The sequence below is a fragment of the Triplophysa rosa genome, linkage group LG7 (genome assembly GCF_024868665.1).
Source record: "Triplophysa rosa linkage group LG7, Trosa_1v2, whole genome shotgun sequence".
Classification (NCBI taxonomy): domain Eukaryota; kingdom Metazoa; phylum Chordata; class Actinopteri; order Cypriniformes; family Nemacheilidae; genus Triplophysa; species Triplophysa rosa.
In genome coordinates, this window is record NC_079896.1 from 26773375 (window position 1) to 26799033 (window position 25659).

Genomic DNA, 25659 nt, shown 5'->3' on the forward strand with positions numbered 1-25659 from the left:
CATTTTACCTTCAAATTAATGAAACAGCATCATTTTATGAATGAAAGCCAACATTCTGATACAAGTACTGCAACTGATGTCTCTATTAAATAGATTAATTTTTATTTATTTTAACATTAATTACATTCAACAGTATAATTGAGAGCTATCATGTCTAACAGGTAGGAAATATACCGAACAGAAATTAAATGAAGTTCTCAAACACTTTACAGTCTTTAATGGGAATTCTTCTGTATTTAATTTACAATTTAGCATTAAAGCTACAAAATACATTGAATTCCTCTTTTCTTTTGTTCTTTGATGAACATTAGTGACCGGAGTCACAGCAGCAGGATTAAGAACGCTGCCCCTTTAAGTGCCGTCTCTTTACGCAGATGACGCCACTCCAATTTTCTCAACTCTTTGCATTCATTTAAGATTTGATTTAAGACGTGCTAGACAAAATGGGATTTCTGGCATAATCTTGTGTGGTTTTATTCATTCAAGCAACGAGCGAGAAGTTAATGCTGGACGCAGCCTTTAGCCCGTGACCGTATACACCAGACTGGACCGTTTTGCCGCGTCCCACAGCTAGAAGCTGTCTATCGTCACTGAACGCATTAAAGCAAATGGCGCTGAAGTGGTTTAAGAGCCTGTACACGAATAAGAGCGTGATTATATAATGTAACGCTAGACACAAAGGATGATAAAACAAACGGATGCTGCGTTAATTGCGTTAAATATTTTTAACGCGTTAATCTGAAAAAAAACAAATTGCATGCGCTAATGTTGACAGCCCTAAAATAGATATTTTTAGAAAATCTAAAAATGGATTTTTAGGTTTAGGGGATAAAATATACAGTTTGTACAGTATAAAAATCATTACGCCTATGGACTGTCCCCACGGAGATAATAAACCAGACGTGCGTGTGTTGTACCTGTGACACAACAGTGTCCAGATGTTGTAGTTGTTCTGTGAGTTGGCTCATCTTCTCTCTATAGGCGAGATCAGTCTGTTTGTGCTGTTGTCTCAAGGTTTTGTCCAGCTCCTCAAGAGCAACAGTCTTCTCCCGGTCAGCCCCCTCCTAAAACACACAAACACATCATGAGAAAAAAAACACACAGATGCATCCAATGCTTCATTCCACAAAAACAATCCAACTCACACACACACACACACGTCAAATCCACAGTCATCTCTCACGTGTCCCTACATTTCAGTCCATCTGTAGGATTAGTACTGACAGGCCCTCTCTAATTCTCCATCGGGAAAGAGGCCAAACAACTACCCGCTCCGAGTCTAACGTCACACATCCTGTGCTGAGGGACTGTTCTCGCTCTATGAGCTCAAGTTTCAAATCATGGAGGCAGAGAATGAGGATGATTGGTTTCATGTGAATAACGGAGGTCTCAGTGTACGGTACAGGGCAGGGATTAGTATAAATTTGAGTTTAAGGCACCACCCCCACCCCCCGCTCCAGATGTTCCCTCCTTTAGCCATTGTTGATATTACCATGACACAAAATTCAACCAGTCTTTATAACATGCAGGAGTGGTGCAGAAAGGCCGTTTTAAACCACACCCCCTCACCTTTAACTCTGCTGCTTTCTGCTGTAGCTGCGCTTCAGACTGACACTTAAGAAGCTCCGCCTCCTCCAGGGAGTGAAGCCGTTGCCTTGACGCCTCTTCCTCCAATTCCCTACGCAGAGCTTCCAGTTCTCTGGCGGTCACTCCCCTTAACTCCTGAAGGAGAGAAGGGAGGAGGCTTTCATTCACAAAAGCTAGACTTAAACCACTCCATCAGAATGTAAAAACCGGTGCGTTTGAGTGACCTGTAGCTGTTGCTGATGCTGAACACTCAGCTCATCCATCTTCTGCTTCAGCTGCAGTTTTTCTGCAGTGGTGATATCCGTGATGTCCAGCAGGGCGGCGCTATGCTGTTTCTCAAGAGCAACCACCTGCTGCTGAAGAGCATCAAGAGCCGTGTGATGCTCGCTCTCTAGAGCCGTCCTCCGAGACGAGAGCGCTTCAGACATCTCCTCCTGCAGATCAACACACACACATACATCAGCTTGTTTGAAAACAAAACCCAAAACCATTTCACCCATCGCAGCGCTCACCTGATGAGCCTGACGTAGCTCCATCGCCATGGCTGTGAACTTGTCCATATGGACCTTTGCTAGCTCGCCTCGGAGCGCCTCCCTGACGCTTTGCTCCTCCCTCCTCACCTTCTCAATCTCGCCGGTAAATCGGTGTTCCAGGACGGCCTGAAGTTCACGCAGTCCTCTTTCCTTCTCATCCCGTACGGTCTGGATCTCTTCCAGGTACGTGCTCTCTAGAGTATCCATGTTTGACAACAATCTCTCCTCCAGCTCCTCCCTCTCTTGTTTGTGTCGTGCCTGAAGCTCCGCCTCCTGTGCTTCGAGCTGTGCCAGATTGGTCTCTTGAAACACAGCTTCCAGTTTGTCGAGCTCTGCCGTGTGTTTTTTCACGAGCTCCATCTCCAGGGTCTCCAGGGCTGTTTTGTGATTGGTCCTCAGGGACTGGCGTTCCTGCTGGTGCTGTGTTTTCAGTTCTTGACACTCCTCTTTAAGACGCTGTAATTGAGCAGCACGCTCGTCCAAAAGAACCTTCAGGGCCTGGAACTCAACATGGTGCTGTTCTTTCTGTTGATCCAGCAGAGCATCTCTCTCATGAGTTAACCTCTCTTCCAGCTGCTTCTGTTCTTCTTTGTGCCTAAAGTCAAGACATATAGATTATAAACCTATATTTTGCTCACTCATGTCATCAAGTTTTAAAAGTCATTGCAACCCATTGCAAGTGTTGTTTTGAGTTTTCTACCGAACATCGAGTACTTTAATGTTAGGTGCGTGTCCTTTTGAAGAGAGGCCGTCACTATTCACTCTCATTGCAAACAAAAATACACTTTCAAAAAAAACATATTTGGGTCCAAAAGCTATACAACGTCCCTTCTTTTAAACGGCTCTGCATCATGGAGGCATTCAAAAAACAGAAGTGAAAGATGACTGACCTGCAGAGGGCGTCCTGTAGCTTGCTCTCCATCTGGTCCTGTAGCAGAGCGTTCAACTCTTTCACCTCGGCCGCCATGGCCGTCTTCGCCGTGTTCATCTCTCGGTCGTGCTGGGCCTGAAGTTTCTGTTTCACGGCCATCAGCTGAGGATTTTCCTCACGCTCCAGACTCTTCTGCAGCGTGTGAAGTCTCTCTCCTTCATCAACCAGGAGCTTCTGTACGTCTTCCAGCTTCTTCTCCAGCTCTGCTCTCTCCTCCACGGCAGCTCTCTGAAGCTCCTCTTTCTGAGAACTCATCTCCTCTGTCACAAGACTCCTCTCAGTCTTCTGCGCCTCCTCGAGGTCTTTCTGATGCTGTGAAGAGAGAGAAAAAACAACGTAGGATCGCTGGAACAAACATACAGGCGAAGGGTGTTCGATTATAAAACAAGCAGCATGACTGCTCTCGGTATAAAGGGGTTTGGTGGAGGGAGGTACGGAGTATAAAGGCCTGCTGTTATGTGCACACTCACTGTCGTCTCCATCTGTCTGTGTCGTTCAGTCGCTCTCTCCACATCCTCAGAGTGCTTTAGAGAGAGCTGGGACAGCTGGTTCTCCAGACCGGTCAGTGTGTCCTGAAGCTGCTGGGTCCTCTCCTTCACCTCAGCCTCCACCTGTCTCGCCACCTCCTGAGCCGACTGCAGCCGTAACTTAGTTATTTCTGATGTGTGAGACTGAAAGACAAAATGTGGCACAAAACTGCATATCAGGAAACAAAAAATGTAGGATGTATATTTTAGAGCAACTGATTGACAATATGACATCTGAAAGTGAAAGATGAAAACAAAACACATGAAAGAGTTAAGAAAAACCCAGCTCCCCCTATGTCCAGTGACAGAAGGTTCACCTTTGATATGGTTGTCCGAGAGTTTAGCGCGGAGCTGTTCCAGGTCATGAGCATGTTTAGTGTTGAGCTGGTCGATGTCTTTGTAGTATCGATCCGTGAGCTCAGTGCGAGCCTGCAGTAAGTCTTCTTTATACGCCAGAGCCATACTGGACCTGAGCTGCTGTACTTCCTGCTGATGTCTGTCCTCTAACCGAAGACGCAGAGAATCCAGCTCCTCCTGAACATCCCAAACAAACACATACACATACAGTACAGTACAGTACATATCACAAGTATTCCCTCATACAACAAACTTGAGATTTTAAGGGTTGCGTCTTGTGACAACACGTCCTGTTTTGGAGTCATTTAGATGTCTCTTGTGCAGTTCAACTGAAATATAAACTCAAGATGGAGCAGAGTTCGTTTGGTACCTTGTGTTTCTCCAGCTGCCGTGTGATTTCTGCCATAGCATCACTCCTCTCGTCACCATTCTCATCAGAGAGAAGACTACAAAACACAACACGTTATTCTTTTCTAACTGTACGTTCATAATCCGTTTACTGTTCAATTTTATTTTATTTATATAGCGCTTTTTACAATTTTCATTGTTGCAAAGCAGCTTTACTTACATCAAAAAATATCTAGTAGTATAATAATAATAGTAGAACTTGAGAGAAAAGAATTAAAGACAGTATATGGTATTAAAACGCGTTAAAAAGTTAAAATAAAAAGGTTTTCTCTATGCAATGTACTGATAAAACTTAACTGAAAAATCCTATGTTAGATTTAGATTTGGAACTTAATTATATTATTTAATTTAGGCATACTATTATTTTAAATATTGTTATCAGGACTGGAAACTGGAATTTCTCATTTCGATTCAATACCTAAAAAATATCGATATTAGATACCATTTTCGATACCACAGGGAAAAAACTGCCATAAAAATAAGGCCCTACATTTTTTTCCTTTAATTTAATTTAAATTGAACAAGACTAGTCAATGAGGTATATATTTACATCATTTATTAATTGTTAATCTAATGTAAATTTTACTAATACATTTACTATTTAAAATCAAAGTTGTATTTGTCAGTATTAATGGACAAGAGTTTACATGATTAGTTGAGAGATTAATAAAGACATTAAAGAGAGTTTAATAAATACTTGAACAAATGTATTGCTCATTCATTGCTCATTAATGTTATCAGCCTACATTTATATGATTAAAAATGTCGATATTTTTGACAACACTACTGGAAACCTAAAATGACAATATATACCAGAACAATCTGCAAAATACTAAAACGTAGAGAAAGAAAATGTTTGTTAAAGTACGTCAATGCGCATGTAAGTTGTAAATTGTTTATTGATTAAGCAGTCTCCCAGTGGCATGGCACCAGAACTCCACTGTGCATGCATGTATGTGTATAAGAGGAGCAACAAAAACCTTGAGAGACCAGACTCAAGCGGGAGAGAGCCAGTTCTCCTCCGGCACAGCGGTCTGTCCTACCTTTGAGTGCTTTAGAAGACTGTAATATCTTTCATTACTTCTAGTCTATGAAGAATAGCACAACAGAAGTATATGTGGGCTTAATCCAAACCTTGCATCAGCAGTCTTCAGCACAGAATCCTCCAGGGCTTCCTCTACGAGCCGGCGCTGCAGGAGTGCGATCTCCTCCCGATGACTCTCTTCAGCGGCTCGGAGTCTCTGCTCAAAGTAGGTGCGGAGGTTCTCCAGCTCCGTCTCATTCTGTTCTTTAATCTCCTGCCGCTGCCGAGCGAACTCCTGCTTCAACTGCTCCATGTCATCAACCCGCGCCGAACGCTCCAGCAACCGCTCCTTCAGCTCTACACAGAGACAGTCACGGGTCAATACAGAGAAGTGTCAGAACGCTCCTCATGAGGGACGCACATGACTCACCGCCGAGCTCTTGTCTGTTTGTTCTCATGCAGTCCAACTGTGACCAGAGGTTTGAGATCTCCTGCTCTGAACAGGACTTTAATTCATCTCTCTCTGACTGAAGACGCTCAACCTTGTGAACACAATTCACCTCAGTGCAAACTCAGTCAAACAATTGCATTTTAACTGTGTGTGAGGTGTGAAGTACCTCTTGTTTCAGCTCTTTCTCTCTTTGTGCTAGGGCTCGGGCACGCTCCTGTTGCTCTTGTAACGCCACTTTGTGACACGCAACCAGCTCCTCAACCGCACCTAAACAGACATTGTTATGTTTGGTTATATTACGCTTACTTAATTGGCAGAGTAACGGTTGTGGGTTTGATTTACGAAACACAAAAACTACAAGTCACGTAGCATAAACGTCGACACTCACGAGCAGCAGCATCTCTGTCAGCCAGGGCTTGCTTGAGTTCCTTTTCTAAACTCTTGACGTGGTCTTCTCTGGTAGACTGGAGTTCATCTAGTCTTCTCTGCGTCTCCGTCAGTGACATCTGAGTCTCGTTCAGTTTCTCAAGAGCATCATTTAACTGACCCTGCAGTTCTGTTCTGACCTTGTCAGCATCCGTCAACTGATCCTTCAGACACAAGAAAATAAAACTTGAGTTGGAGTAAACTAGGGAACAAACATTTTTTTGTTTTGGGGTTCAAGAGAACGTTTACCTGCAGTTTACTGGCCTGTAACTGTTCCACTAAGTTCCTCTCTTCCCGAAGTCTGCTTTCCAACTCCTGATTCAGATCATCTATACAGTGACATACATTACACACATACACTCCTAAAAATGTCTAGATGAAGAGAACAAAAATAAGAAATCTTATAGTGTGTCTGTCTTTAATAAACGTTGTCCTCACCGATGTCTTGCTGATGCAGTCGTTGGGTTCGTTCCTCCTGCTCTCGACGCTGTTCGCGGAGTCTCTCCAGCTCAAACTGCTGTCGCGTCTGCAGCATGGCGCTCTCTTGAGCCCATTTCTCCCGCAGCATGGTCTGCAGCTCGCTGAGAGACGCCTCCTTCTCCTTCTGCATGTTATCCTGAACGTGTTCCAGCTGAGCTGCGTGCATGTTTGTCAAACTCAGACGTGACGCTTCAAGCTCCAGGTTGTGCTGACTCTGATTACACATGAGAAACAACAACATTTACTCATCGGCTGAATGTTGACAGCTTTCCATCCTCACCACAAGTGATGAGAAGGTTGAGAACGAGTACATACTTGTGTTTGGAGCAGCTCGGCCTGGTGTGCGGCCTCCAGCTCATCCCGCAGCTCTCTGAAGAGTTCATCTCGGAGTTTCTCCATTTCCTCACGCCGTTGATCTGTCAGCTCGCTCAACTCCCGCTCACGTTCTCTCTCATGCACCTGACACAGCAGACAAACAGACATAAACACATGCGGCTGGTGTAAAGACCTCCAGATAAACAAGAGCCGGTTTGAAGGACGGCTCGTTGAACCTGTTTGATCACGCTGATCTGTTTCTTCTGCTCTTCCTCGAGGTGAGCCCGCAGCTCAGAGAGTTCCCTTTGAGAGTGTGAAATCAACTCTTCCATCTACAGGCAAGAAAAAACAACTTGATGTAATTGTGCAATATTGTGTAATTCTTTAAGATAGCTCTTTGATCGTGTTTCTCACCTCTGTGCCATGTTTCTCTTCCAGACTCTTCAGCTCTTCCTCGTGTTGATTCTGTCTTTCCTCTAGGTTCTGATTGACTGTGGCGATGTCTTCCTGTAAAACACGCTCCTTTTCCATGTACTCCTCTTCTGCCTTCTCTCGCGCTTCTTTAATTGCCTTCAGCTCAGCATCCTTAACCTCAAGATGATGCTAAAGAGAAACAGATGAAGACTAATATGATCAATCAAACACCTCCGATCACACATTCAAGACATGCAGTCTACACACAAGGCCATTACTTTGTTTAGAAATAACATTCAGATTTTTCCATTCCAACATTTACACCATCTGACAGTTGTGTAATAAAGCAAGATTCAAACCTCAAAGTCCTTCAGTTCTGACTCCAGAGTCTTCTCCATGCTCTTTGTTTGCTTCTCCAAAGTTTGGAGACGTCTCTCCAGAGCAGCTTTCTCCTCCTCCACATTCAAGAGGTTCTCTGTAATGCACGCGAGTTTAGACTCAAGATCAGTCTTGTCTTTCTCCAAGTCCTGCAGTGTTCCAACCTTCTCCTCTACTTGAGTTTTGAGCCGCTGAAGGTCCTCGTTGGCCTGATCTAACCGCAGGGTCTTCTGACCGAGCAGCACTGACGTGGTCTGATGTTTTTCTATCCGTTGCTCCAGCTGAGACATCAACTCATCTCTCTGAGATTGCAGAACTTTAACTTCATTACTCACAGAGTCACCGGCTGCTTTCTGCTCATTCTTCACAAACTCCTCCTGGTGTTTGAGCCGTCCGATCAGCCGGCGCTTCTCCTCCTTCAGCTCCTTCAGCAGCTCCTCCACAGATAAATGACACCAGTTCTCATCATCAGAATCCGTGTCGTCCGTCATGATCGTGTCATTGTCCTGTTGGATACGCAGGTGGCTCAGCATGTTCTTCAGGTTGTCCTCTTCATGCTCTTTCTGGCTGATGATCTCTTCACCATGGATCCGTTTCTCCCGTTCCATCTCCAGCTCCCATTTGGCCTCCTCGAGCTCCTCCGACGCTTTGCTCCAGCGCTCCCGTGCCTCCTCCACCTCCTCAGCAGAATGTTTCACCTCCTCTTGAAGAACCTCAAGCTGTCGTTCGCGCTCTTCTAGTTGTTCAGAGAGGTCTCTGCACTGATGAATCAGGAGCTCTTTAGCCAGGTCTACAGAAGAGGTGCTGTCGTTCAGCTCTTCCGCAGCCGAGGTTGAGTCCTGCCACCGGGCATCGGTGAAGGACATCTCCCCGTGTTGGGGAGCGTCTTCAAACGGTCTCGGCTCTGACTCGTCACCGTTGCACGTGACATCATTAGGATGATCCGATGCGTGACATATGACCTCACTGTCAAGCTCAAATCGGGACGTGTCAGAGTTTTCTAGCAGACTTCCTTCAATCAGTGAGCTTTCTTGAGGCTCTTCAGAGGTCAGGTAACGCTCCATGAGCACGTCGTGAAAACCAGTCACAGAAAGGTCATAACTGTAATCTTTCCTGATGGCCACCTCTTCACTGGAGTGCTTTTCAGAGACTTCATTCCAGTTTGTTTCTACAGTAACGTCATGTCGCTGTCGTGCCTGATCCAGAAGCTCTTGAACGCGTCTGATTTCTTCAACGTGCTGCTCTTGTAGACGCTTGAGGTCCGTCTCTTGTTTCTCAGTAAGCTGAGCGACATTTAACTCCCTCTCCTCCTCCAGCGCCCGAAGCCTGAGATCGTAATTTGAAATATCAGCTTTGTATTTGCGTTCCGACTCCTCTTCTGCTTGAAGCCGATTTTGAAGTTCCGTGACAAGATGGCTCAGTTTGGTCATTTCCTGGTTCAGTTCATCTTTCTCAGTTTTATACTGCTGGGCTTCACGTGCTTGCGTTTCAGCAATCTTGAGTTGTACCTGAACCTCAGCCAGATTCGCTTCCAACTCCATCTTCTCATTCTCCATACTGTGTATCCGCCTATGAAACGCATCTGCTTGTTCTTGTGCTCGTCGGGTGTTCGCATGCTCGTCCTCCAGCTCGGCTCTTAACCGTTTCAGCAAAGCATCAGAGTTCGAGTCAAAACTGTTCTCTGGGAACCAACTAGTGTGTTGGTCATGGGTTACTTCAGCATCTCTGTGTGTAAAGGCGTGTTGAAGCTGAAACAGAGATCTCTCCATCACACCAAGCTTGTGCTGTAGGTCTGTAATCTCAGTCTCCTTTTGGGTCAGGAGACCCTGTTGCTCCATCGTCATCTACAAACCACAAGAAACATCACAGTGTTAAACTCCATACGCACCGTGATTTATATCTTAACAGGTCAATTATAAAACACACGTTAAGGAGTTTTCAGATTGCAGGCTATGCAATTAAGCGATGCGAATGACCAACTACCTTTGCTTTCACATATAGGGCGATGGGACTGATCGGCAACAGCTATTTCAAATTAAAACTCAAATCTAATTGGACGGGTGTTTCATCACAGGGTGACAGGGAAAATCGGCACAATGGACAAAAAAACATCGCATTCTCGAAGCTCGATTGATCGGGCGCTCTGTGAAAGGGTTCATGGGGATCTATTGTTTTTATTCCAGCACATCATCACGTCGGACAATCGCTTCGCTCTATCGCGTGCGGTCTGAAAACTCTCTTAGTCTGACCTGTTGTGACACCTCCAGCTGTAGATGCAGATGAGCAGCTTGTGTCAGATCCACAGATCCTTGACTTTTACTACGCAGGTATTCTTTAGTCTGTATAAGAAGCCACACATGGTCACATTTTACTTGAGCACATCGGGGGGGGTACTAGAACATTTTTTAATGAATCATCTTACGATTTGCACCATACTAGGTTCAGAACATGACATTATCATGATATTTTAACGATGTAAATGTAACGAATGTAAAAAAAGAAACTTACATTTTCCCAAAATATTAACAATTTTCAATCATTTTTCTTGTACCTACAGTACACTGATGCATCCTTTAAAAAACGATGATCACCTGCTGCAGCTGTTGTTGCAGCGCTTGAATCTGACCGGTGAGCTCCTGCGCCTCCAGCTGCACCTGATCTCTGCTCTGCAGTGCCACCTGCAGGTTCTTACTCAGCTGTGAGATGATCTCATTCCGCTTCTCCACCGCAGCCTGCAACTGCTGTTTGAAGAATTGTCAAGTCAACAATTCAACATAAAATTCACCTCTTACATCTCAATTAAGATCCTTGGACAGCAAACCTGATCAAATATATTTTTCAAGACCATGATATTTTTTATTCTATTCAAACATCTGGCATTACTTTTATTGTGTGATGTAGGGCTACATGATATTGAAGAAAAATGTCATGTAATAACTTGCTTGTGTGATCCAATAATGCTTCAAGTTTGTTAAGTCAATTACAATTATTTATTGTCAATAATCAAAAACTGAAAAAATTCTTTTTGAGAAAAGCAAGCAGTCTTGACAGTATCTGCATTCATGTAAAACTTTTAAAACTTATAAAAGTTTTATCTAGTCAAAGTATTTAAAGTATTTTGATCTTCTACACATCTACATACCTTCTATATATCTAGTTTGATAGAAAATGTTAACATCTGGGTTTTCTCAGCAATCGAATACATTAAAGGGGTGGTGGAACGGTTTGTCATGCATTGTGACTTCTTTACAATGTTAAACGTGCTGTCTTCTCATGCTTAACATGGTCAACTTGTCAAAAAACGAGTTGGGCAATACACTCCCCCAGCGATCGGACGGGTTTCAGAAACTATTTTTTTGAACATATAAAACTGTTTTGTAACCATTTTTTTTAGTCCCTTTTTGGACAATTCTCCTGGAAAAGGAGGCAGCACGCCCACACGGCAGCAAGGAGAGCAGGAGAAGGCGCATGCGCAGACGTCACTTTCACTTGTGTGCAGGAGAGAGAGAGAGAGCATATGTTGGTGAAGTTCAGGTGTTTGTTTGTTCACTGCATTTGGGTGATGAATGTTATATAAACGGTGGATATAACGCTGGATTTGGAGATGGTTTGAAACTGATATATGGAGCCGTCCCAGCGCTAAAAGATGCCGGACATGAACTGCATGCGGTGAGTGAAACTGATGTCTGTGTTTTGTTGGCAATGGGTGCACACGTGCTTTAGTTCAGCCTACCCCTCCCCCCCGCACGCGCCGTATGCTTTCGGAAATAATCCTACAGCTGTTTCTATCTTTTATAAATGTGATCAAACTAAATACTCTTCGAAGATACAAAGTATGCAATACTACTCTATAGGTACTCAAGATTAATATGAGATTGGCAGAAACCGCGTGTGTTAGGGCCGCTTTAAGTCAAAATCCAGATTTCTTCCTGTGTGTTCAGCAGAACAATGACATTTATACATGTTTGGAACAATCTGGGGTCGAGTACATTTTTAGGGAAGTATCCATTTAAATCTAGAGAACAAAAAGTCACAGTCCTGACACACCACACAGAGAATAGTGTTGTGTTCATCATGAGCTAAAGCTTTACCTTCAGTTGTTCTTTGCCACTTTGTGCAACTACAATCATTTCAGCGAGTTCACCCTCCGTCTGATCGGACCCAGCGGAGGAGCAGCGGTCCTGTCCATCAGTTTCATTGGTCTCTTTGCAGAACTGATGGATCTCTGGAATACTGCAGTCGGCATCATCGGCTCTCAGTGATGACTAAAGATTCAGACAAACATGAATGTTATTCAGTTTGTGTTACCATGACTACACAGCCTCCAGCAATGTTATGCCAGCTGACCCATTTATTTTCACATGAGGATGGAGAACAAATACAGTTCACAAACACAACACACTGTGTTTACAGCTTATTGAAAGATCATGTATTCTTTTTATTTTATCATTTCCTTTTATCTCGTCTCAAATATCTATATATGTATTTACTGCAATTGCTGCATAAATATAACCTTTCCGCCTTCACTATATCCTAAATGTTTTTTTTTAATAAACCCCTTGGAGCCAGGAAATAAGAAAACATTGTGAATTTTAGAAAGCTTTTTCTAAATAAAAAGGACAAACCTCTAAGTGTCCCTTGTCTATATCTCCATGATTAATGTCTGTGTTCGGCTCCTCTAGGTGGCGCTCTTCCGTTGACCGGTCATTAGTCTGGACAGTCTGGCCCTTCCTCTTCTGTGTCTTTTTCTGCGTCCCCGAACTTTCGCTTTTCGCCCGGCGCTGTCTAAAGTGATCAAGCTGCGCCACAGGTTGAGGGACAAGTAAAGGGAAACATACATCAAGAAGAGATAGCAAGAACATAGAATCAGCATCATGTTGAGTTTTCACATCAAACAAATCCCCTGAAGAGCATTATCAAAAAAACAATTCCAAATATTTACTCCAAGCAAAATGTCCTGTGTAGATGTTTAGTCCATAACATGAGAAAACCAGGTTTAAAAAAGCTGATATCTAGATATCTCAGATATCTCGGAACAAAAAAAAAACACGTCGCAATGGTTCTTCATCTTCTACAAATCATATCTTCTTTCTTCTGCGGAGAACCTTATCCTGAAGCATGATGGGACACACACATATGGTGACGGCTGACACACTTTTGTTTTTTATCTGATTCTCACGGCTGATTTAAGAAGCTTAGTCTAGATTAAAGCAAACTCAAAAGCACCCTGCTCGACAAAACATGACAACCGTGCATCAACCCAACAGTTGTTAAATGAGACCGCTTCAGAATCAGTCATGTGACAACAATCCACCAACCAAACAAAACGCACCATCTGACAGAACTAAAACAAACAAAAAAATGAGAATAAAGACTGTAAGGACAAGTGATGCTCTATGAGGAACAAGAGGAGGAGCAAAAACCCCTCTCATATAAACATACATATACGAGTGAAGCTGCCCTGAGTCTCTCTTCATCCTTTAACCCATCCGACAACATAAAAGAAGAAAAACAAGCAGACAATTCTGCTGGATTACATCCGTCCTCTTTTTACACACAAGTTAAATGAATGTGTGCTCAGTTAACGGAGTGTCAAATCCCATCAGATACTGGAACACGAGGCCACAGACTTCATAACACACAATCTGTAGAGTGCATTATATTTGACAAAAAAAGTGGTTTTTAAGATTTCTTTTTGGCTTTTTGCCTTAATTAGTGCAGTAGGAGAGAGAGGACAGAAAGCAAAGTGGGTGAGAGAGAGGGTGGGATCGGGGAAGGACCATGAGCCGGGACTCAAACTCTGGTCAAGTGTAACCAAAGCGTGTGTTTAAAAGATTTGCTGACCCATCAATGGTTGCACAGCTTACTAAAGCCATGGCAACTAACTGCCATCAGAGCTGAACAAAGGTCTTCAACATGAAAAGTTTTAGGGATGCACTAACATGGTAACCAGTCATTTTTTAAGCTTCCAGTCAATGACCTGATAATGTATAAACATGAATATCAATTTCTGAGTCTAAAACAAAAAGCAAACAAATCCACTGAATTTGATTTCCAAACAGTGACCACAGAACACTTCAAGGAAACATCTGAATCTCTCCCTTCCTAAAATACACCAAATGTGTATTTTTATGTTTAGTTGACATTGTAAATGGTGAGGCGTCACTTCCAGCTCAAGAACGTCATTCAACGAATAGAAAACGTTTAAATAATGAATGTAGACAAAACAGTACACGTGATTTAAGGTGTGAAAATAAACATAAGAAAAGGTGAGTGACTTCATTTCTACGTGAATAAAATTAAGTTCCAGAAGTTTTCACGAGCTAAATATAACCTCAGAGATTGACTCGCACTCAAAACCTGTTAAAAATGAGATCTAAAGTTACCTCTTCTTTAAAACGATTTTTCACGGAGCAACTGAGAAGAACTGACCCACTGCAAATACACCCGGAATAACTTTACTTTGTTTTCTCAAATAACAATGCAATGACTTGCATACCTTTTAAAACTTGCTATATTGCGAAACATCTAAAAATACACAATAGCATAAAGAAAGCATTTTAACTCCCCTTGAATTCAAAAATGAGGCATTCAAAGAAGTTTATATTAAGATTTGGGTTAAGAACAATAAAAGCGACTGAGATAACTTCTGATACAGAAGTGGGTTACGCCACGAAAGCCAGAAAAAAGCACCACATTAAACCAGTGTCTGATACAATTAAAGATCTAAAGTAAACACTAAAGTAAAGTCCGTTTAAATTCTGTACTAGCCTGTGCAAAGACGTTAACAGTGCTAACATTAGCGCCCACCTTTGCTCGTCCGGCGGCTAATTTCCTCTGCCTTTCATCCTGATCCATCTCCTGGATCGAGGAATCTCATGGGGATGCGGAAAACTTTCGAGTGGGCGCCACGCAGAATGAAAATACGTTTCTATAAAAACTCCACAAACGATTTTCTCGCAATGTTTTGTGACTTCAGATATTTCTTAAGGAGTAACTGTCAGTGTAAATTTCAACATGGCCGCGAAGTCTGTTTGTGCCCGCCCTTATCGGATTGACAGTCTGTGAGCACCTATCAGAACAAAGTATGTGAACCTTTCAGCCAATGATATTTAGAACTGCAGACACGCGTCTGCTCTTTGAAAACTCCCTCCTTTAAACGCAATTGAAGTGACTGACCAATTACAAAACGTATCTAACTATGACCCCTTGATTGACATCTTCAGCAACCTATTATAGTACAGAGCGAAAGAAATTCCTCACTCTGCAGGTTGTGCATTTGTTGTGGAAGTCTCGATAGGATGATTGACAGATGAGAGACGCGGGTAAAAGCCCGGGTGAATACTATTGTTGATCAAAAAGAAAGCGCCAACTGTTAATGTTTCTACTTGCGTAGCAACATTTGAGAAAAATTGAGATTGTTCGATTAAATTAATAAAAATTATTTCATTTTTAATTTATAAAAATAATAATATTTGTATTTTACGTAATATCCGCATTATTTTGCTCTAATATAAGAATTGAAATGAATGATAAGTTGAACCAGTTATGTTGACTGGAACCAGTTGTACAGATTTTTCTGTAATATAATAATAATTTATTACAAGTATTATTAAATGTATTATTTATAAAACATATATAACATTTAAAAATGCACAGTGTAATATGCACCAAACGGTCTATTTTTGTCTTTTAGTGCACTGAGGAAGGATCCACAATATTATTACAAATAAACAAAACAGCCTCGATCTGTATGTGTAACTTAGCAACTCGTGGGTTGGGCAAAGGAACACATATGTTTTTGACAACGAAGACACTTTCAGCCAGCAAACATAAACAAGCAGGAATCATGAGATAATACGATTCAGAGAGCAGACTTATACAAATGATTGTAAGAATGTTTCTAGAATAACTTAAAACAAGAAAGAGCAACAAACTAACTCAGCTGACACAAAAGCTGACCAGGCAACAAGGGTCTTGTAAAATGGCAGATCCAATGGTTGACCACGTGACAAGACTGAGACTGAAAATGCTGGAAAAGGTGAGTTGACTTAACCTAAACATTTTAATCAATAATCATCCATTATGCCAAAACGTGACCATAAAGTTATTAATTTCTGTAATATGTTTATTCCCTTTTAGAGACTGGAAAATGAGAGACATGACAACAGTGAACGAGAGGGTTCAGCATACTCCACAAGTATGAAAGTTACTTATTTCAGTGATTTAACACGCTACTAGTTTTACAGTTGATGTGTTTTTGACTTTCATTGTCTGTGATCATTGGGGTAAAGATATAGTTGTTTGAGAAAAGCATTAATGATGTTTTAATGCTGGCATGAATGGGCAGGTGTTTTATACTCAGACAGAAGATGTGTTTTCTTCTGATAATCTCAGTTGATTCAGTGCAAAGCCTAAAGAAAACTTGGCTACAAACATTAGACTCATGCATTTGGCAGATGCTTTTATCCAAAGTAACTTACAGTGCATTAAGTGTAGTGTTGTATACGTGTCTTTTATCAGCGTGTACTGAAAACAACATGTTTGACGCATCATAAATGAGTGATTGTTCATTTATTCACAGGGAGTTCTGATGGACAAGCATACGCATTACACAGCGCACTGAGGCGCAAGAGGAACTTACTCCAGAGACTGAGGGTATTGATCAGCACCTGACCGATCAGATCTGACTTCTATCTCTTTTCTACTCTTTCTATTCAACCCCCCCCCCAAAAAAAACGTATATACTGTGGTAGGCTATATGAGACCAGTTTAATTGCACTTATGCTTTTTGTTGTCCTTATGTTGTTGCAACTGCTTCCATTGTTTACCTCATTTGTAAGTCGCTTCGGATAAAAGCGTCTGCTAAATGACTAAAAGTAAATGATCATTCCAACACCAAAATCATCTAGTTAATCTAAACAAAACATTCTCACTATGAGCAGAGTTTAGTTAAAGTCACCATGAAACGGAAGTTGCGATTGACTTCTTTTCAGTCTCGTGACTTGTGGCCGAGTGCCTTCTGAAATTAGAATAAAATATAGGGCGGGGCTTTATTTTGCCCTTCCGTTTTTGATTGGTTTGTTGTAAGTTGTGCCTGCAGGGGAGGGCTAAAAATGCCTGGCAATTGGACAGTCAGTATAGTCCTACCTTTTGCCGACGTCATGTGGTGAAGAGTTGTTGTTGAGAGGGGTAGAGGAGCTTAACGTTTTTGATTAAAGATTACAAGTGCAAATGAATTAAAAAAAATAATGGTGTGCACGGATAAATCATGTATAATAATCACTGCAACACTGTATAAAACACTTAGAATTTTCCTGTTTGATTGCATGACTTTAAGATGTATACTGTAGTTAAACAACACAATAGTGAACAAAACTGCTATGTCATATAAATAGAAGCCGAGATTCTAGAATAGAAGGAGTTTTACCCCCAACTTTAGAATGAAACTAAGACTTAAACTTGTTTTATGAAACTCTAACAGGAGCAACATATGATGGAAGATCTCGGAAGGCCACACACATGGGGTGGAGCTCGCAGGCAGGGTCATTATGAACCACCTCAACCTGTGCCTCCCATTCATATCCATCAGATTCCACAACCACCACCTGCCCCTCAGCCCCCCCAAATCATTCAACACACCGTATGAACACTCAACTCTCCATACTTCTGTTAACTTGAACCACACTGACCTCAACACACATAATATATGTGCTTTCATTCGCCTTCGTGTTGTGTATGTTCTAAAACTACATATGAGCAATGTTTGTTCCACACTGCTGTGTTAAATGTGATTTATCCATCCTTAAGGTTCCACAGCAGCCCGCCACCATTATCCAGCAGTTACCACAGCAACAGCCTCTCATAGCACAAATCCCGCCCCCACAGACCTTCCCTTACAGATCAGGCAGTATAAAAGAAGGTAGATATTAAATGCATAAAGAAGGCAACAACTGTAAATGTCATTGGGCATAACAAAGAGATCTTTATTGTTGTAATGAAAACAGACATGGTGGAGTTAATGCTCATGCAGAACGCTCAAATGCACCAGATCATCATGCACAATATGATGCTGAAGGCCCTTCCAATAGGAGGCGGTGCCAGCCAGGTCACACCTCCAGCCTTATCAGGACAGGTAATCATGCAGGGGTGTTGTGTATAGGATGTTTACTGTGTAAGATGTAAGTTACAATGATATTGATGTTGTTTAGCAACATGACTTAAAAGTGAGAGGAGGCGCTGTTCATCACCATCATCACTACGGTTCTCACGGACCACCTCTTCCTCCAATTGGCTATTCGGTTTGGCCTCCTATGCCAGTAGGACAAGGCGGGACTTATCAGACATCAGTGCAGCCTGCGATTGGTCCAGTCTCTCTGCCCCCGTTAAACACGTAAGAGTTAACAATATTACTAAACTATTGTCTAGAAAGTTTACAAGCACAAAATCACATAATTTAAAAACGGGTCTTGTTTAACTGTACAGTAACACATTTGCTCTCAGATAACTATTCTAATTTGTAGTGGTTTGAACTTGGCACAGCCTGAAAGTTCTTGTGAGTCTATGGTACATCATGTTTTGAATTATCTTTATAGAATGACAACTGATGATGTGAACTCAAGAGCTTCTCTTGGCCTCTAAAACACAAGTATAAAACACAAAGGTATAAACATTTTTATCTCTTTATATTTAACATATTAATGTCTTACTAACATCAGTCCAATCAATTCCTAATATCTGATTTCCTCTCGTTTCTCTTTTTTTCTAGCCTAAAATGCAGAGTGCAGACAAATCCCTCTTCATCTTCACATTATATTTATTAATTGGATTATTTAATTTACTGTAATATAGATGCACACTTTTGTATGGTCATTATAGTTTTACTGTTTTAAGATTGTGTTAGATTATTCATTTATTATCAACTAAGTGAAATGTATTACATCATATAATTTCTCTGCTGTACAAGGTTTGACGAAGGTAGAACTTTTAAAAACCTTGAGCACACCCACACGCATTTTCTTCTACTTTAAGACACGTGATGCTCATATACGATTCTGATTGGTTAGATAACTTGGCTCACTAGTTCTCAGCGGTATAGATTGTCACTTACGTTTAAATGCTGATGTTAAATGCAACAGACAGAAATATCCAACAATTGTAATTAAACTGTGTTGTTCTTTTAACAAAACATAGTATCTGTGCCATTCTATGAACACTGTTTAGCGCTCAACTTGGTGTGATTGGACCGCTGCAGAGTGGGCGGGCTAGTCTATCGTCAGCCGTGTCGCAGCTGACAAATCCATGACGCACTTACGCACGGGTCGCAACGGAAGGATATTGAAACCGCAAGCACATCCGTTTCTCGGTTACAGAAGTTTCGGTATAGACCTGGCACTAACAAACGACACCGAGTCTTATTCGTCGCGGTGGTTTGTGATGTATGAATGGATAGTTGACGGATTATCGTCGCTCTTCGTGCCCTTTTCTGGTGGGAAATCCGCAGCCTGTCCTAGCGAGCACGGTAACGGTAAAGCGCGCGCCGCGGGCACAGAGAGCAGCAGGCCCGCCAAACGCAACTATCGAAGGTGAACGGTGACTATTTAGATAAAAAATGGTTTCTGTCTTATTTTTAAGAGTTTGTTTTAACTGGTGTCCGTTGGTTGGCTAACGTTTTTGTTTGTCGTTACACAGAGTGTTTACTTTTTACTTTAAACGGCTGTAAACAGTTAGTCGATACACTGTTTACTGTAATTCTACTGTCACGACATTTCTCTTTGAATAAACAATATGCAGCCGAATGTAAACAGTTTATTAATATACTGTTTACTGTAATCAGACTGATTTGCTATGAAAAACTATGGTTTTTCTACAGTAACCAGAGGTTTAAAATGATATTAGTGGTAAAACCATGGCAACCACAAATGTATTAAGGTCTCACTATAGTAACCATGATATTTGTGGTTAAACAATGATAAAACAAGTTGTAACCAATCTGTCAAAAACCATTTACTCAACCATTGTCTTATTAGATTGTCATGGTGATTGTACAGTATATCTTCAAAATTGTATCTAAAACACAAATATACATTTGCTTTCAGAAAGCCACGAATAACCACATTTCTAGAATAACCAAAAGGTTTTTAGGTATAAAAAGTTAAAGTGATACTTCTCCCAAAAATGAAAATTCTGTCCTCATTTACTCACCTTCGAGTTGTTCCAAATCTGTATAGTTGGAAGAATGCATATAACCAGACAGATCTCGCCCCCCATTGACTCCCATAGTAGGAAAAATACAATGGTAGTCAAAGTGCCCCAGAACTGTTTGCTGTCGGACATTCTTCAAAATATCTTCTTTTGAGTTCAACAGAACAAAATAAAATGATCAAGTAATTTGTCCTACTATGGGAGTCAAAATCTGTCTGGTTACAAGCATTCTTCCAACTATCTTTCTCTGTGTTCATCAGAACAAAGACATTTATACAGATTTGGAACCACTCGAAGGTGAGGAAACGATGGCAGAATTTTCGTTTTGGGTGAAATATCCCTTGTATATTGAATCACACTTGTTTCTTCTCAGTCCTTTTTTATTTTATTGTAGTCAGATTTGTTTTTAATGCATGTAATTTTCTGTTGACTGAACTGTGATTTGTGTTTGATTGTGTGCTGCAGTGTTTACTCCGCTGATGGTGTGGCAGAACATCCAGAGATCAAAAGAGCTAGACATGGTGAATATTTCGTCATCTAAACATCTGTTCTCTGTAACATTTATAGCGATCGCTGAAATCTAGCGACACCAACAGATCAGATATGTTTTTAATTTGTGTTTGTCATTGTCGTCACAGATGTGATCATCAGGGTTGTCAAGAAGACCTTCGCCGGGATCGCAGGGTTGTTTCGTTCGAGACGCCACAGAAATGGCGAACATGCAAAGCAGAGATCCTTCACGCAGGTGTGCTTGTGTAATCCACCTGTGTTTCTGTAACACACGCTTCATTGTTTACATCAGCTTTGGGTTTATGTGCTTTGCATGTTGTCTTCCCGGGGGCGCAGGTCAACAGGGTTGAGTTTATGGGTATTGATGACATACACAGCCACAGCCTGAGCACATGGATGGAAAACAGCGGGATGGGTGAGTGAGATTGTTTGTCTCCTGTGTTCATTGTAAGCCATTAAACGCATGCACACATGTGTAAACGTCTTTGAACAACCAAGCCTAAGTGAAGCATAAAATCCAAAGTATCACCTCCCTGTCTATGCCGAATCAAAGCATCCATGATCATTTATTTTTATATATTTGAAGCTTTCACCTCATGGCATTTATAAATGCAATTTTCTATGCCGTGTAAATGCATTTATTTCACATGCGAGCAGCATTAAATACACCTAAATGCCAGTTCAGATGCAGCTTCAAATGTGATATGTGACTTACTGTATGTGTCATGATGTTTCTTCTCAGATAAACACGTGGAAATGGGGCTTAAAAATAAAGAGAGAACAGCGCTCGGCGTTCACCACAGCCCACAGGCTTTAAGGAAACCTGAGTAAGTCATGCTGATTCAGTGAATTGAGAAAATGTTCGCTTTCAATCTGAAATGTATGTAATGATTAAAAACAAAGAGCAGAGATGATGTACGACCTGTGCGTTTATCTCCCATGATCAGCGGAGGAATGTTGTATAAAGCAAGTCAGGACAGAGGCAGAGAGGTTCCTCAGCGCAGATCTCTGAAGCTGATGCCGTCCTGCACCACACACGAGCTCAACACTAAACCCTGTGACATGGAGCCCGCCGGCCGCACACACAGACCCTGCCTGACCGTCGAGGAGGTGCAGCGGCTTTCCTCTTACCTTCAGCTGGAGTGTTTGCTTGGTATAAACTGAGACGTTTGTGGAAGTGATGACGATTTCTCTGTGGTTGTGTTTGCTTCAGGCGTTGAGAGAGAGCGATCGAGAGCATTACAGGATGCTTGTGGAAATGGCCTCCGAGAAATACTCCAAGAGTAAACCGCTGCCGTTTGGACGATTTAAGCCTCCAATGTATGTTCCAATCTGGTGGACTGTATTTCTGACATTTACATCACGGAGGACATTAACAACAATTTCTCATTTCTTCAGCTCAACTTTCCCTCTTGACGGACAGAAGTCCTCTTCCTTTCGTCGTAACACTGACATAAGCAGACCTGCTCCAGTGAGAGGTGAGATCATCCCACATGGTCTGTTTGTTAGAAATGTTTACCTTATAACATTTACATTCTTTTTCTGTCTGAATGAAGTCATTCCTAACATGACTGTCTGGAGGGATCCAATATCACAGACACATCATAAAGACAGGTAACACTGCTCTCAATTCTTCTTGTCTGTTTTTACGATTTATATCAGCCCGACTGCATCTATTTACACGCTTATTTTATCCCTCTCTGATAAAGAACGGTAGATATTAGTCGGAGCATATCAGGAAGTGATGTAAAGGACGGAGGTTTGGATGGTCAAACTTCAAGAAACATTGTGAGTTGTCCACAAATTATTATTCAAACATTAAATTTCAACGCTGTTTTGTTTTGTTTGTTGATATATTTCGATCGCTTTGATATATATTTTGATACGAATAAAAGTGGTCCGTTATGATGTACGTCTCTTCAGCCGGTAGATGTGGATTTGTCTGCCGAGGTTGAAGCCAGATTAAATCTGAAGGAGAAAGACGTAGCGGCAGGATCTTTCTTACTGTCCAGACCTGACGCTCTTACTGATAAAGTGAGACATGCCGCTGAAGAGTTTCCAAGACTCGGCAAGGTTTGTTGTGTTTTACATAGGAATACATCTCGCTGCTGTTCCTTTTCTCATACCAGCTTTAAATTTGTAAAAATCTCATTAGGAATTTACTTGACAAGTAGACAGGGTTTCACACATTGGTTGTGTGTGTGCGCTGTAACAGGAGATACAGCAGGAGGTGAGCGCCGCTCTCGCTCAGTCTGATCCAAACCTGGTTGTGTGTAGTGCTTTTAAACTGCGCATCACACAGAGGGATCTGGCAACCCTACAGGAGGGCAGCTGGCTCAACGATGAGGTAATGTCTGCAAGTTTCATTTGAAAAGATTTCAAGTCTGCATGTGGTTCAGATGTTCAATCTGATATGTTTAATCTTCTCTTCTCACAAACCGAGAGCTTATTTGTAATCTTCATTCACAGGTGATCAACTTCTACATGAATCTGGTGATGTCACGCAGTGAACAGGACGGAGCGGGCAGGAAGGTTTATTCCTTCAGCACATTCCTCTTTCCCAAGTTACACGGTGGTGGACACGCAGCAGTACGGCGCTGGACTAAAGCTGTAGATCTCTTCATGTATGACATCATTCTGATCCCCCTTCACCTGGGTGTTCACTGGGCCCTTGCTGTGAGTATTCTGCGTTTCGTTTTATAACATACCAATGGCCGTGTTCCTATTTGGTCCGTGAAGATTCTGTTTTCATCCAGATATTTTGTGAAACTGGCTTTCAATTTTGTGGTGCTTGAATCAGAATGTGGAATGTGTGAAGCTTTAACAATCATGATGATCCAAATATTTTAAATTGTCTGTTTGTTTGTCATAGGTCGTTGACTTTAAATCAAAGTCTGTGCGATCGTACGACTCCATGGGCCAAAGGCATGATGACATCTGCAGTATGATCCTGTAAGTGAGATTGTTCTGGATGATTCTGCCTGTGCAGAATATTCTGATCAATATACTACTACAAACATTTGACAAATAACGACGAGATTAAAAGTGTCTGTGTGATTTTTAGATTTGTAGTGATGCATGCCTTTCCATGTTTCGTTTGTCAGTCTCTTTCTGAGTTGTAAACTAGATTTAAAACACTTGCCAGTATTCCAATTAAGTTCATACAATGCCCATTTCTTGGAACAGTTGAAAATCAAACAAACAACAAAACAAAAATGCTTCCCCAAGAATGAAAACTCCGTCATTTACTCACCCTCAGGTTGTTCCAAATCTGTATACATGTCTTTGTTCTGCTGAACACAAAGGAAGATATTTGGAAGAATGTTAGAGGCCAAACAGATCTCATCCCCCATTTACTGCCGTAGTAGGGAAAATAAATAATACGGGAGTCATTGGGGGATGAGATCTGCTCCGTTAGTGACATTCTTCCAAATATCTTCCTTTGTGTTCTGCAGAACAAAGACATTTATACAGAGTTGGGACAACCTGAGGGTGAGTAAATGATGACAGAATTTTCATTTTTGGGTGAATTATAACACGGCACTCTCACATCTCACTGACCTGATGACTCTGTCTGTTTAATAGACTTTATCTGAAGGAAGAGTATAACGTGAAGAAGGGCAAAGATCTGGACATCTCCAAGTGGACAGTGAGCAGTCTACGACCTTCCGTACGCACCTGTTTAATGGTTGACGTTTATTTTTTGATACGCTGTTAAAGCACAACCCGATTATACCTGATGTCTGGAAAATCATGTTTCGTAGGAAATCCCACAGCAGAAGAACGGAAGCGACTGTGGGGTGTTCGTATGCAAATATGCAGATTACATCGCCCGAGGGCACAGCCTCACATTCAGACAGGTACCGCTTCTCCACAAATGTGTGTTTGCAGGAATAGATTCAGATGTAATGTATTGAGTCCCCCTGTTGTTTCTCTTTAGAATCACATGCCGTATTTCAGGAAAGCTGTGATCTGGGAGATTCTCAACCAGAAGCTGCTGCAGTCGTACTGACTGAATCAAAATGACCAAAGCTCAGTTTTAGCTTCCACACACTTCTTTAAACAGGACAGCGGACTGCTGGTTTATGCACCAAACACATGAGATGTGAGGCTACGAGCGGAACGCTGGACTGGGGTGTGAATGTGTGCGGCATGTGGAGCCCTTATGAGTATTTTTGTGAGGTTGGTTTTGTCGTCATTCCAAGAATGTAGTCTTATTGCCCCCTATAGGTTTTTACTGTGAGCATGTGGCAGTTCACAGAAGTAGCTAGAGACGTTCATGACCAGGATGAACGTCACATGATGGACGTTATTTACCATAAAGATATCTGTTATATCTGAGTTACCCATGTGAGTTTTTGTAGCATTAACATGTCTCTCTTTACACCATATTTGATTTAAGGAACGAGTAAGGTATTTATTTTGTTTGAATGAGATGAAGTGATGCGTTAACTTATGTTAGGACTTGTGTGTTTTGCATCTTGAACACAGGCATGATTTCATGTGCATGCCGCTGACGGTACCTGCACTGAAGACGACAGTATTCAGCGGATCTGTGATGTATTTGGCCACAAGTGCCTTGATCTTAGAACAGCTCGTGTACTTTTAAAGCTGTGGAAGTAACTTGATGATGAATATCACGGCTTCAGTGCTAATATCCACGCTTGTTGTAGAGTTGCCTGTGTGTTGGGACGGAGCAGATTGCATTGGTCTTTATTTGGATACTAAATGCTATATTTATAATCGCTGTTGCTGTATGAGACTTGTTTTTTGATTGAACTGGAAATGGGAAGCAGCGATGTGCCAAACGGACGGTTCAGAAGTTCAGTCCTCTCATCCAGTAATTCAGGATCAAAAAGTGCTTTATTTCTCATTTAAAGAGAAGAGAAAGGTCTATTATTTATTTGTGTCCGTGTGGCTTTTTTGATGTTGTTTGATTGTATATGATGTGGAAATGTTTGTGGATGAGCAGAGCGTTGGATGTGAGCTTTCGTATAGAAATGAAAAGGACCGCTGCATATGTGCAGATTTTGTCATTAATGCAGAATGTTGGTCATTATTTTTGTAAGTAATAAAGATGTGAATAGGATCATCCACTCTTTCTTTTTTCCTAC

General features: G+C 41.7%; 3 protein-coding genes across 8 annotated transcripts in view; 2 read left to right on the forward strand and 1 right to left on the reverse strand.

Annotated features, from left to right (window-relative positions):
• Window positions 1-14863, reverse strand: part of pcnt (pericentrin) — a 32156-nt gene extending 17293 nt beyond the window's left edge. For all 5 annotated transcript variants that reach the window (XM_057337451.1, XM_057337450.1, XM_057337449.1 and 2 more), the window contains exons 1-23: window positions 14642-14863; window positions 12457-12630; window positions 11923-12096; window positions 10423-10572; window positions 10081-10170; window positions 7813-9675; window positions 7454-7642; window positions 7276-7371; window positions 7040-7183; window positions 6683-6938; window positions 6494-6573; window positions 6207-6408; window positions 5985-6085; window positions 5798-5909; window positions 5478-5724; window positions 4306-4381; window positions 3896-4112; window positions 3522-3709; window positions 3011-3363; window positions 2100-2715; window positions 1812-2021; window positions 1570-1722; window positions 918-1064 (exon numbers count right to left, since the gene is read on the reverse strand). In XM_057337451.1, coding sequence (XP_057193434.1) covers window positions 918-1064; window positions 1570-1722; window positions 1812-2021; window positions 2100-2715; window positions 3011-3363; window positions 3522-3709; window positions 3896-4112; window positions 4306-4381; window positions 5478-5724; window positions 5798-5909; window positions 5985-6085; window positions 6207-6408; window positions 6494-6573; window positions 6683-6938; window positions 7040-7183; window positions 7276-7371; window positions 7454-7642; window positions 7813-9675; window positions 10081-10170; window positions 10423-10572; window positions 11923-12096; window positions 12457-12630; window positions 14642-14689 — 5886 coding nt within the window. In that variant the 5' untranslated portion in view covers window positions 14690-14863. The remainder of the gene's footprint in view (window positions 1-917; window positions 1065-1569; window positions 1723-1811; window positions 2022-2099; window positions 2716-3010; window positions 3364-3521; window positions 3710-3895; window positions 4113-4305; window positions 4382-5477; window positions 5725-5797; window positions 5910-5984; window positions 6086-6206; window positions 6409-6493; window positions 6574-6682; window positions 6939-7039; window positions 7184-7275; window positions 7372-7453; window positions 7643-7812; window positions 9676-10080; window positions 10171-10422; window positions 10573-11922; window positions 12097-12456; window positions 12631-14641) is intronic.
• A 768-nt stretch (window positions 14864-15631) lies between these two features.
• zgc:112416 (uncharacterized protein LOC550509 homolog) lies at window positions 15632-18978 on the forward strand. The gene is made up of 9 exons (XM_057338835.1): window positions 15632-15872; window positions 15974-16031; window positions 16416-16489; window positions 17316-17474; window positions 17642-17753; window positions 17839-17966; window positions 18043-18224; window positions 18427-18494; window positions 18600-18978. Exons 1-8 carry the CDS (start codon window positions 15816-15818, stop codon window positions 18470-18472), a joined length of 816 nt encoding a protein of 271 aa, XP_057194818.1. The 5' UTR covers window positions 15632-15815; the 3' UTR covers window positions 18473-18494; window positions 18600-18978.
• A 125-nt stretch (window positions 18979-19103) lies between these two features.
• Window positions 19104-25634, forward strand: senp2 (SUMO specific peptidase 2). 2 transcript variants are annotated; one of them, XR_008963273.1, is made up of 18 exons: window positions 19104-19416; window positions 20501-20556; window positions 20674-20780; window positions 20882-20960; window positions 21288-21372; window positions 21493-21655; window positions 21759-21865; window positions 21944-22023; window positions 22102-22159; window positions 22255-22333; window positions 22469-22618; window positions 22761-22892; window positions 23015-23221; window positions 23418-23497; window positions 24131-24215; window positions 24310-24405; window positions 24486-24727; window positions 25037-25634. XR_008963273.1 is itself a non-coding variant. In XM_057338629.1 (17 exons), the coding sequence occupies exons 1-17, from the start codon at window positions 19133-19135 to the stop codon at window positions 24555-24557; spliced, it is 1920 nt and encodes a 639-aa protein (XP_057194612.1). In that variant the 5' UTR covers window positions 19104-19132; the 3' UTR covers window positions 24558-25634. The 2 variants fall into 2 exon arrangements, 1 of the variants encoding a protein (XP_057194612.1); XM_057338629.1 differs by having other exon boundaries at window positions 24486-25634.
• The last annotated feature ends 25 nt before the right edge of the window (window positions 25635-25659 follow it).